At 42.0% G+C, this 13,027-nt stretch overlaps 1 protein-coding gene across 9 annotated transcripts in view; it reads right to left on the reverse strand.

The window, feature by feature from the left end:
• Rgs6 (regulator of G protein signaling 6) overlaps positions 1 to 13,027 on the reverse strand; it is a 515,997-nt gene that overhangs the window by 155,634 nt on the left and 347,336 nt on the right. For all 9 annotated transcript variants that reach the window (XR_005876224.1, XM_040742794.1, XM_040742791.1 and 6 more), the window contains exon 3: positions 12,126 to 12,225. Coding sequence is in view for 8 of the 9 variants with exons in the window: in XM_040742794.1 (XP_040598728.1) it covers positions 12,126 to 12,225 (100 nt within the window). In the remaining variant the exon portion in view is untranslated. The remainder of the gene's footprint in view (positions 1 to 12,125; positions 12,226 to 13,027) is intronic.

Genomic DNA, 13,027 nt, shown 5'->3' on the forward strand with positions numbered 1-13,027 from the left:
CAGCTGTATGTGCAGGAGGCTTTGGAGCCAATTAGGAAGCAATTTACATCTTTAATCGTTATCCATTATATGGACGATATTCTTATTTGTCACAAAGAGTTAGATGTTTTACAAAAGGCTTTCCCCATGCTGGTGGCTGAATTAAAACAGTGGGGATTAGAGATTGCCTCAGAAAAGGTTCAAATTGCAGATACAGGCCTCTTTTTGGGCTCAATGATTACTCCCAAAAATATAGTTCCTCAGAAAATAGAAATTCGCAAAGACCACTTACAAACATTAAATGATTTTCAGAAACTTCTGGGAGATATAAATTGGTTGAGGCCCTTTTTAAAAATTCCATCTGCTGATCTAAAACCCCTCTTCGATCTCCTGGAGGGTGAGCCTCATATCTCCTCACCCAGAAAATTTACCCCTGCCGCCCACCGAGCCTTACAGATGGTGGAAGAGGCCTTACAGGAAGCACAATTACAACGTATTGAGGAGTCACTACCTTTTAATCTGTGTGTTTTTAAGACAGCTCAATTGCCAACTGCAGTCCTGTGGCAACATGGACCATTACTTTGGATTCATCCAAATGCTTCCCCTGCTAAGATTATTGACTGGTACCCTGATGCTGTTGCACAGCTCGCGCTTCGCGGAATAAAAGCAGCTGTTACACATTTTGGCAGGGATCCTGATTCCTTGATTGTGCCTTATACTGCTGCACAAGTTCAGACCTTGGCAGCCACATCTAGTGATTGGGCAGTTTTAGTTACTTCCTTTTCAGGACAAATTGATAATCATTTTCCAAAGCATCCAATTTTACAGTTTGCCCTAAACCAGGCTATAGTGTTTCCACAAGTGACAGCTAAAGACCCACTCCCAGATGGGACTGTGGTGTACACTGATGGATCAAAAACTGGTATGGGAGCTTATGTGGTCAAGGATAGGGTTATATCTAAACAATATAATGAAACTTCACCTCAAGTTGTAGAATGTCTGATAGTACTGGAGGTTCTTGAGGCTTTTCCAGGACCCCTCAATATTGTATCAGATTCCTCTTATGTGGTTAATGCAGTTAATCTCCTTGAGATAGCTGGAATAATAAGATCCTCCAGCAGAGTTGCTAACATCTTTCAAAAGATACAAGCTGCCTTGTTAAATAGGAGATTTCCTGTTTTCATTACCCATGTCCGAGCACATTCTGGACTCCCAGGTCCCATGTCCTTAGGGAATGACTTAGCGGACAAGGCTACAAAGCTGGTGGCCGCTGCCTTGTCTACCCATGCACAAGCAGCAAAAGAATTCCATAAGCGCTTTCATGTGACGGCTGAGACCTTGCGCCGTCGTTTTGCTCTATCCAGGAAAGAGGCTAGGGAAATTGTTACTCAATGCCAGAATTGCTGCGAATTCTTACCTACTCCCCACATGGGAATAAACCCACGTGGCATTAGACCATTGCAGATGTGGCAGATGGATGTTACTCATATTCCCTCTTTTGGAAGGCTTCAATATGTTCATGTTTCTGTTGACACCTGTTCTGGCGTAATGTTCGCCACACCCCTAACAGGGGAAAAGGCCTCATATGTGATTCAACATTGCCTTGAGGCCTGGAGTGCTTGGGGAAAACCCAGAATTTTAAAAACAGACAATGGACCAGCATATACCTCTCAAAAATTCCGACAGTTTTGTCGGCAAATGGATGTTACCCATCTAACTGGCCTACCTTATAACCCTCAAGGACAGGGCATTGTGGAACGTGCCCATCGTACACTCAAATCATATCTGATTAAACAAAAGGGGAGTATTGAGGATGTTCTACCCTCGGTACCAAGAGTTGCTGTATCCATGGCACTTTTTACCCTTAATTTCTTGAACTCTGATGCCCAAGGCCACACTGCGGCCGATCGCCACAGTTTAGAGCCTGATAGGCCAAAAGAAATGGTAAAATGGAAAGATGTCTTGACTGATCTCTGGAAAGGCCCGGATCCTATTCTTATAAGATCCAGGGGAGCTGTGTGTGTTTTTCCACAGGAGGAAGAAAACCCCTGTGGATCCCTGAAAGACTCACTCGAAGAGCTCCTTCACAACTCCAGAATAAGAAGGATGGAGGCCAAGTGGGTGATGAAGACTCTCCTACTCGGGATGATGGTTCCTAGTATGATGGGAGAGTTACGGTGGGCCATCATGTCTACCTTCCCCTACCGATGCCAGTGATGCAGAATGCCCAGGTGTTCCCTAGATTTTTCACAACTAATAGAGAGTTGGGGCTTGCCTTTTTGCCTTTAGATCCTCAGATACAGAGTTTTCAGGATGAGAGAACCTTGTCATTAGTAGGAAGCTTGTGCTTTACTGTGATTTCTTCATTAAAGGATAATTTTATTCATATGGATCCAGAAAGATCTAATGCTAATCCTTTTGAATTAATGGAAGCTGTACTGATCTTTCTCCTATGATAGTGAGAAGGGACAGATTACTTTTGATTGGAAAGGGGCATTAGGCAACAGTCTGAGTGAGGGACAGAGCTATGGATCATCTGATTGGTCCTCCTCCAATGTTAAGTATACCCCTTTTAAGAGAACTAATTATTCAGCTGCCCTTTATTTGGGTTGTGAGTAATGATACCTTAGGTAAGAATCAGAAAGAAATAAATTGCTCTGCTTAGAATTGTTTTTATGCATTATGCTGGGATGCTATTAAGCACCCTTTTGCTTTGATAATGCGCATGCCTCGATTTGTTCCAGTTCCTGTTGAGACGCCAAGTAATTTGAGTTTGTTTAGGGAAAAGCGAGATTTTTGGGATCTCTGCTATTATTGTGGGCCTGATAGCCACCGCCGCGGTTACTGCTTCGGTTACCGCCTCGGCCCTTGCACTTTCTGCCACTGTGCAGACAACTCAAACCATTAATGAACTATAGGCCACTGTGACCATGGTCCTAGATAAACAGGCCACTGCCAATTCTCAGATACAAGGAGGCCTGATGTTGGTAAACCAACAGATTAATTTGGTTCAGGAACAATTGGATATATTGTGGCAGATGGCCCAATTGGGATGTGAACAAAAGTTGCCTGGCCTTTGTGTCACTTCAGTACAATATGAGAATTTTACAAGAGCAGCTAACCTGTCACAAGCTCTGTCTCAACATTTATTACAGAATTGGACTTTTGAGTTTGAGCAGACACTCCGTGAGTTGAGAATGGCGATCCTGCAAGTGAATTCGACGCGTCTGGATCTTTCTCTGATGGAAGGCCTCTCCTCCTGGATTTCATCTGCATTTTCTTATTTTAAGGAATGGGTGGGGGTAGGATCATTTAGCCTAGTTCTCTGCTGTGGAATAGTGTTGATGCTTTGGATGGTGTGTAAGCTCAGAGCCCAAACAAAAGAGACAAAGTGGTGGTGGCACAAGCACTTGCTGCCTTAGAACACGGAGCCTCCCTGACATTTGGTTAACCATGTTAAAGCAATAGGTCGCTGGCCTCCCAGCTCTTGCACCCCACGAGGCTAGTCTCATTGCACGGGATAGAGTGGGTAGGCTTCAGCAGCCCAAGGAGTTGCAAGGCTAAGCACTGCACAGGAGAGGTCTGCAGTATAACGACTTTCTCCTGGGAGATAAGTCATCTTGCATGAAGGTTCTATGTCATGATCTCCTTCCCCCAGAAAAACGACATCGGACTGGTCAGGGCTCTCTCTGGGGATAAGACCCTGGAGAGGAGCTTTGTACATGTTCCAAATTTGCACATGGGGATTTGACCTCTATCTCCACTCCAAAGTTGTGGGTGTCCTATTGCTTCAAAAATAAATGAATAGGGGGAGATGTGAGGAGCCGCCCTCGCTATCGCTATTGCCGTTAGAAGATGGCGCTGACATCTGCTGTCAGTTGGAGTTAACCGTTTAAGCTGTGCCTCTCCCGTGGCGTCATCTGGGGTGATGTGCAAACCACCAATCCCGGCTCTACACGTCTCACTCGGAGCTCCTAGGCTTATATAAGGGGCTGGGTTTCTTAGCTTGGGGTCTCCCTCTAAGAAGCTGATCATCTATCTCTCAAGATGCATTAAAGCTTTACTGCAGAAGAATCCGAGTGTTCTGCGTCGTTCTTGCTGGCGAGACGGTAGCGCGGGACATTCCTTGTCTACTGTTGTCACTGGACAATATGCATCTAGTTTCAACAGTATGAATTCAGACCCACAGTGAAATGATTTTCCCTTTTCCTAGTTATTTTCCCCAAAAATTCCTTATAAAAAGCCAAATCTCCTTTTCTACTGTTTAATGATACCATAGGTCAAACATTTGCTTTCTGTGTAGTTGTAACTAGTCTGGTTTAAAATCCAAGTTCTATTTTCACATTAATTTCTTTCTCCCCTACCAGCCCCATTTCATGAACTTTGCAGCCTTTCAGCTCTCCATTCTGTCTTTTCTCCACTAGTCTCCACAGAGATCCTTCCTGGTGTCTCCAAGGGCCACAGGGATCCAGGTTCTCTATGTTCCATGTCTCTCTCTCACATCATGTCACTTTGTGGACCCTAATTACTCATTGGTAGGTAGAATCCATACGTTTCTGCTTCAAGAAGCAAATTCACAAACTCCAGATATACCTGGCAGATGTTCCATGAATGTTCCCTTAATTAATTAATTAATTAATTTTGGCAATAGAGGGAAGGAAGAAGGGCTAAGGGTCCAACATCTCAATAAGAATTCAGTCAGAAAAGGGGTCAACATCCCCTTCTGTATCCATGATCATTACCAGTGTTTCTGCTGGATCGCCCTTCACTTTGTTTAGTGGGAGAAAATATTTGGATCCTAGAAGTGATGTCTAGAAAAGCAGGTACAGTAACTGCTAAGGTTTAGATACGTCCCCTTGCTGCAGTGACATTGTCAGGTGGGGCTTCGGTTATGAGGGAGAATCCGCAGGGACAGGTCAATGCCTCTCCATGGAATGGGTTATATAGGGTGTGAGTTTGGCTTCTTTTAATCTCTTCCTGACATATCTACTTACTTTTCCACTTTCCCCTCATGACCCGAAGCAATAGGAGACCCTCTTCAAAAGCTGCCCAGATGCCAGCACCTGCATCTGGACTTCCAGTCTCATCCATGAGCCAGAATTATATTTTTGTCTTTATAACTTATCCAATCTCAGGTATCCAGTGTAGCAACAGAAGACAGACTGACAGCGACGCTGAAGAATGCCTTGTTCTCACTCCTGAACCTGCTTCCATCCCAGCAGTTAATTTATACACGACAGTGTAAAGGCAGGAAGGTTTTAGGTAGTGTTATAGTCAACAGATGCTATCTGCGATAACTCAGTGTGTATTTCTGTTTATTATTAATTTTCAGGACAAACAGCACTCTAAGGATATATATCTGCAGAATATATAGGACAGAATTCTGTAGCAGATATTGAGTGAAAGATACCCTTGCTTCTAGAAAATGATGTCTTAGAAACAGAGAAATAGGTTAAGGATTACACCCCAAATTTTGTATAAAAATATTTTTTTATTTCTTCCTCCCTGCAACTTCCCCAGCTCTGGTGTTGTATAGAGAAGGCAGCTAGTTCAAGATAACTGGCAGTCACTGTTGTTTATCTATCCATCACTAAGGGCAAGGCATAGTGACCATTCAAGTGTCTTTGTCCTTTATTTAGGCTCATTGTCTTGGAGTCAATGACAACATATCTAGATTTCATTTTCATTTCAAATTTTATCTCACTCAAACCATTTTGGGTAGAAATATTTAAGAATAAACTTTAGAATACAATTAGCAGGTTGTATGATGTATTTTCACTTTTAATAAATGAACTATCCTTCATTCAAATTAGCATTTCTTCTTATAGAAGGAAAAAATCTGGCAAGGAAAATTGTGGAGAGGTGAATTAATGTGACATTTAGAGCAAGATTTTAATGACACAAAGGGCAAGAACATCAGAGCTTTGCTTTTTTCCTTTTACAATTACAACTTGACATATTTCAGGATGTTGTTATTAAAATGAACCTTTTAAGCAGAAAGTAAAAAAAAAGGCATACACGAAAAGAAAAGGTGAGACAGAGAAGTCCCATTGGTCAGGATAGTCAACACATAACCAAGACTGGCACAAGCATCATGTTTCCTAGACTTGGCAGGAAGATGCCCAGTTCTTTCTTCAGTCCTTATGGGTCTATGGAGTCATGGAAGGTGAGCCTGAGAAGGGACTTAGACAACACTTAATCCAGATGAGGATCCAGATGAGACCCAAAGAGGCTGGTGGTCAGCTAAGCTCACACAGGCAGCTTGCAGCCCTAAACTCTCTTTCCTAAACCACCTTGCCAATAGGTGCAATGGAAATACTGTAACATATTCACATCAAAATCAAGCCTGGAGAAGCGAACCTGTGGTCTATGAAAGAGATAAAATGCACAAGGGAAAATTGTGTTGAGATAAGTTGTAAAAAATGCATGCATATACCTGGAGTATTTTCTGAAAATTATTTGCATAATAAAAAAATCTATAGGAGAGCCAGGTGAGTGTACTTGGGAAAGTGGAATGGCATAGGCAGCAGAGAGGCAAGGAACTTTCAATTCATTATAAGGAAGAAGCTTTCAAAGGTCACAGTGATCCAAAGATGGGATGAGAGATGAGGACATTCATCACTGGAGGTTATTAAAGCAGAAGCTGGGAGAACTTGGCAGGGCTTCATGGCTTCTAAATGTAGACAACTGTAGAGGCAACCTGGGAAGATACTGCAAACAGAGATTTCGGAGTCTATGCCCAAGAGGGTTCCCTGGGACTATATTTTTTGAGAAGCCATGTCAACGATTCTCCTGTTCAGGGAAATGCATCAGACACCTTTAAGGGAGTGCTGCAACTTAAGAGTCTACAATTTTGTCCACAAGGCAATGGGAGTGGTTTGCAATGGTAGTAAGGAATTCATATTCTAGTTTGGATTCTGCCTCTTTTTTTAAAACACATTGCATTATGATGTCACTGGAACTCAGATTTTCCTGTCCCTAAAAGCAAGTGAGGTTTGATGTCCCTTAGCATGCCTACATGCTAGGAGTTTGGTTTCTGGGGGCAGCCTAGAGGAAATTGATGTTCAAAATCCCTGGAAAATTCTTCAGGACATTTGGGTTATGAGGAATTATCTTGGAATGGCTGTCAGTGACAGCTGGGCATGGCTGTGTGATATGACTGGCTTTGTGGAGCTGGCAGGCATTCTGCCCAGGACCTGTCTGTCTCCCACTGGTCAGGCAGGGAGGAGATAGGGCTGGAAACTGGGAACACAGGAGTCTCCACACTTGCTTTAATTACCTTTGTGACACAGTTACTATTTGGGAAAGGAGATCTGAGGAGGCTCATCTGCTGTCCAGAAAGGAGTAAATGTCAGGATGACCATGAAGTGACCTTCCTGTGGACACCTTGCTCAGAATCCGCACCTCTGGATGGGGGACTGGTGTGGCATGGCTCTGTGCTTCTTACAGACGAGCCTTGCCAAGCCAGTGAGCCCCAGTGATGATCTGATGTTGGGTTCTGCCTTGTCCTTGACATTGTCCTTCCCACTCCAATTTTCCAGCTATTTTCCCACTGGAACATTTATTTGCTAAGTCTCACCCTTGCAGCTCCTCATTTCTTACTTTTAAAAAACGGGATGGTATTTGAACAGTTTTGTCTTCTCTCCCTAAATATACCCATCTCTTATTTCAGTACATTTCCTTTGGGGCATTCCCAACACCTACCTATTTAGACACAGATGGAATAGCAGGCATTTCTTTATCGCCTTTACCCAAGGAATATCTAGGAATTTATCTAGGCATTCCTAATGGGAGGAGTGAAAACAATTTCCTTGACATGTCAATAGGGAAACTTCAAACCCCAAATCACAGGGGGTTTGGGTGAGATAGCTAGGTAGAAAGGGCTATCTCCTGACTAGGTAGAAAGGGCTATCTCCTGACTAGGTAGAAAGGGCTATCTCCTGATTAGGTAGAAAGGGCTATCTCCTGACTAGGTAGAAAGGGCTATCTCCTGACTAGGTAGAAAGGGCTATCTCCTGACTAGGTAGAAAGGGCTATCTCCTGACTAGGTAGAAAGGGCTATCTCCTGACTAGGTAGGAGGTGCCTTACAGGTGAACATATGGAAGCTGTAGTGTCCTGCAAGTCCTTGGACATCATGACTCCTCCATTTATACTTTTTCTGTAAAATGTCTCCAGATCTTCAATCCTTTATTTCTGTGTTCTAGACAGGATCATCTGATGCCCTTTCCAACCTCAAATCTAGCCTGGCCAATACTATCCTTGGATCTACTTTCCCAAATTCAAAATTCCTCAAGTATAAACACTGGACTAAGGAACCTCCTTTATCTAATGTAGGTTAGAATGATACAATATATCTTTATTTTTGTTACATGCATTTATTTTCTTGTAGCAAATACTTAATAATGATGTATACAATGAAGAAGATGGAAACATTTGAAGACCTGGATGAGAAATGAGAAGATACCATGGTGGGAGGGGCTTTAGTTTCCCATGGTGGGAGGGGCTTTAGTTTCCATGGTAGGGGGGGCTTTAGTTTCCCATGGTGGGAGGGAGCTTTAGTTTTCACACCCTTAATGCAAACAGGTGCTTCTGATACAAAGTCTGAAAAGATTCTGAAGGAATTCACTAGATAAGAACGAAGGTCACAAAATAATTATTTTATCTGATGTCCCTGTTTCAGTTTCTAGGAAAGGGTGTATTAGCAAGACTGTAAACAAATGAACCAGAGGGTTTCTTACTACAGGGCTTATCTGAAGGACCAAGCATCTATTCATATATGATTATGAATGCCATTAAATGCTTATGGATCTATTTGGTGTCACTAATATGCCTTTTTCCCCATTCCTACCATAATTGTTTTCTAATTGTTTGTTTTTTTTAATCAATATTCCCAGGTTGGTATTTTCATTTCTAAAGTATTTCAGTTTTGATTTAAAAAATACAGACTCTCTTTGATTTATAGAGGGCTTATAGTCTGATAAAATAAGTAAGTACTCATTGTAAATTGAATGAATTGTTAAACTCTAAGTACCCTTAATACGCCTCAGCTGGTTAGTTTTGTCTACTTGATCTGAGCTACATACAGTCTTGTGGAAAGAAGAAACCTCAACGGAGAAAATGCATCCATCAGACTGGCCTTTAGGGGGCACTTTCTTTATTGATTATTGCAGAGGAGGGCTCAACCCATTGTGGGTGGTGCAACCACGGGCAGGTGGTCTTGTGTTGTCTAAAAAAGTGAGCTATGCAAGCCATGGGGAGCAAGCCTGTAAGCAGGTTCTTCCGTGTTTCTGCTTCAGCTCCTGCCTCCAGGATCCTGCTTCAGCTCCTGTCCTGACTTCTCTCAGCATTGGACTATAATATGGAAGTTTAAGCCAAATAAACTCTCCCCTTTCCAAGTTGCTTTTGCTCATGGTGTTTCTCACCGCAACAGAAAATCAAATTATAACTTAGTGGATACCCAACTAATAACAAACAAGTGGGCAAACAAATTGGGAAAATAACAAAATGGAGCTTTTAGCTATAAAAAGTAATTAAGGTTATACACTTATCCAGGTAGAGAGAAATTAGTTTTCAGAGAGCAATACAACAGAAGGATGCATTCTATAGTTTGTCTTAGGAGACTTGCATACATTTGATGTCTAAGCCATCAACAAAGGTAAGGGAGACAACAGACCAGTGAGTCCATAGAAACAGATTTAACAATCGTGAGTCAGATATGATGGCACACATCTGTAGTTCCAGACTTGGAAGGCTGAGAGAAGACAGTTATGAGTTCAAGGCCAGGCTAGAGTACATAGCAAGTTCAAGGTCAGCTTGATCTAAAAGGGGAAACTGAATATATTATTAAATTAAATTTGGCAGAGTATGAATATTATTTAATGATATTTCATGGATTTAACTCTATTTAGAGGAACTTCAAACACAACACAGCTTCCAAATATACTCAGCACTTGCTAAAGAATGAATTTTTGTGCCTCTATGAAATACATGTGCTGAGATCTAATCCCCAATAAGACAGAGGCAGAGCCTTTGAGGGACAGTTATGAGAGCCCTAATGAGTGGCATTAGTCCCCTGTAGAAAGAGACTGGTGTCATCTTTATGCCATGTGGCATAAGACTGTAAGTGGGTATTCCACAACCAATGGTGGTCCTCAGCAGGCCTGACAACATTGGCACCCCAATCCCAAACTTTTAATTTATGGAGCCATGTAAAATAACTTTTTGTTGCTTACATGCTACCTTGTCTATGACATTTCATCATGGCATCCTGGACTTTGGCAGTACTTGAATTCAAATGGTGACTTCATGAGCAATGAGTTGGGGTGCTCCTCATTACTCGGGGTTTATTTGTCTTTTTAGTTAATGTGAGCAATGGCAACTCTTTCTGGGCATACATACTGCTTATGAAGTTTGACCCTCGTAGATCCGTACTACTGCTCCCACAGTCTGGGGACAGAGTATTTCTATCACCTCACAAAACTGTCCCAAGGAGCCTGGCAACTATTACTTTCTTCCCATTGTGTGAATGTATATGGGATAAAACAACAATCTTTTGGGTCTGGATTTTTTTTTACTCAAGAAAAGTGATATTGAGACCAGTGCAGGTTACTGTGCACGTTACTGGTTCACTCTTTTCCATTGCTGAGTTTACATAGACAAGATTTTGACTTTGTCCATCTGTTGGCCTGATAAATGGCATTTGGTCGTTTCTAGGCTGTGGGGATTGTGAATAAAGCCATGACAAGTCTTTGCATATGAATTTTGTGAGGACGTGTTTTCATAAGTCATAGGTAAATACCTAGGAGGGGTAGCAGCATCAGCCTCTCTAAGAAACTGCCACACTCTTTCTCAGAGTAGCTGCACCACTTTGCACCCCCCTGCGCCCAACCCCCCCCAATAACAAGGAACAGCCCAGCTCCACCATGTCACACCACTCCTGGCACCACCAGTGTATTTTTAGCCATTATGGCATGTGACAGATACCAATTCCTGATGGTTCCTGAATTTTGGAAAGCAAATAGCTTTTTGTAAACGAGAGAACTGTCAAAACTTTTGCCTAGATTCATTTACTTGTTTATTAGGATAACAAGGGATGCCTACATCTATATAAGAAAACTGTGAAGAAAAGCAACTTATTCAATCAAAATAGAGAATGAACAGGGAGAGGAATTCATTCATTAATACTTAATAAGGGGAATCTAAGATATTGGTGCTATTTATAAGGCAAGGTGCTATGTGATTACTTTATGATTATTTTTGGAACTATAGCCCAGAGTCTAATGTATTTCACAATCAAAGATTTTAAAAGGGGGTCAGAAAGACAGCTCAGCACCAGAGGACATGCTGCTTTTGCTGAGGGCCTGAGTTCAGTTCTCAGCTCCTACATTGGGAAGCTTACAACCAGGTACAAAGGACTTGATGGGTTCCTTTGAAGTCTAAGGAGACCTCCACTCAAGTGTGTATGTAGGAGTGCATGCACACATACAGTTAATTTTTTAAATAATCATATGTGCTAAACAAATACAAAATCTTAATTTTTTAAAGAAATAAGCTTGACTATATTGAACCACAAAAAGCAATGGAATGCAGAGCCATATTTTAAAACACCCTTTAAAAAGGGAGTTTCGGCACAGGAAGATAGTATCTTAGAATTTGAACATAAGAATTTCTTAAACATGAAACTTTCCCTTAAACATGCTTAAATGGAGCTAGGCATGGTGATATACACCTGTTATCTCAGCACTGGGAGGTTGAGGCAAGAACATCATAAGTTCAAGGCCAGCCTGAGTTACACAGTAAGATCATATCCCCAAAGAAATAAGCAAACAAGCAACCCAAAACAAAAGGAGACCTGCTTAATTTTTTAAAAGCACATCTTCATCTGTTTATAGCCACAGGCCACACTGCTCATCTGTCGGTGCACACACTCCCAGAGGCAACCGTTACACACTCTTGAAAGGCTCGTCACACTAGGGTGGGTCTTAATGTTGGGCAAAGAGAAGACTTTTGCTGAAAGCCAAGAGTAGAATGGGCTTTGAGTCAAGCCCTTCACAGACACCTCCCCCCTAGATACCTCCACATCACCGTCTAGACCACACAGCTCTAATGGTCTGGCTGTCACTGACACCTTGGAAGGATGTGTTACCTGTGACGACACTGGGGATTTTGGAGAGAAAACTCTTAACTGTTCTGATGGGCACACCCCCTGTCTTGTCATCTTGCATCTTTGTAATGATGTCCTCGATCTGAAAGAGATTGAAGAAAAGAGGTGTTAATATTCTTCTTGCACAGAAATAAAAATGCAAGCCTTTATTAAATGGTTCCGGTGTGTATTGCATGCGTGCTAACAACAGGAAGTAGAGGCAACCCTGACCCAGTCAGTCAGGAAACAGTATCAGTGTTTTAGGTGTGGGGAGGTCAGAGCATAGTTCTATAGGAACAACATGTTATTGTCTCGAGGGAAGAAGGGAGAAGTGCATCGAGGTTCACAATGGGATCTAAAACGAGCATGAGTATGTATGTGATGAGATTTCTCCTCACATTCAAAGTCAGTTTATATCATAGGAAACGGCCATATTTGATTCCTCCAAAATGGCAGTTTCCTAAGGTTCATCCTAAAATGCTATCATAAACTAGTCATTAGGAAGTTTAGGCAGGGCTTTGGGAGAAAGGCCATAGCGAGCAGCAGTTTTATTGGTGGAAACAACAGCGAAGAGATGAACTTAGAAGGACACAAGTTTGTAGCACAAATTCACAAGCCAAATGTAATTTCCTGGGAAGGAATGCTCAGAATAGGGCATAGGAATGTTTGGAACAAGGATGCGGATCTTTTTGTTTGGGGAGGTGAAACAGCTAGAGAAGGGGAGGGGCTAACATGTAGCGTTGACAAAGTGTGGTTCTGTAACCAACAGACATATCTCTGAACTGTTGGGATGAAGTCTGTGAGTAAGACCTTATTGAAAGCACATAATTTTAAAGATAGAAAGCTATTATTTAATTTCCTCTAGTTCGACATACTGTGATTGCATTTCAAGGGTAACTGCTTTG

Source organism: Mesocricetus auratus, unplaced genomic scaffold (assembly GCF_017639785.1).
Source record: "Mesocricetus auratus isolate SY011 unplaced genomic scaffold, BCM_Maur_2.0 Super-Scaffold_15014, whole genome shotgun sequence".
NCBI classification, from domain to species: Eukaryota; Metazoa; Chordata; class Mammalia; order Rodentia; family Cricetidae; genus Mesocricetus; species Mesocricetus auratus.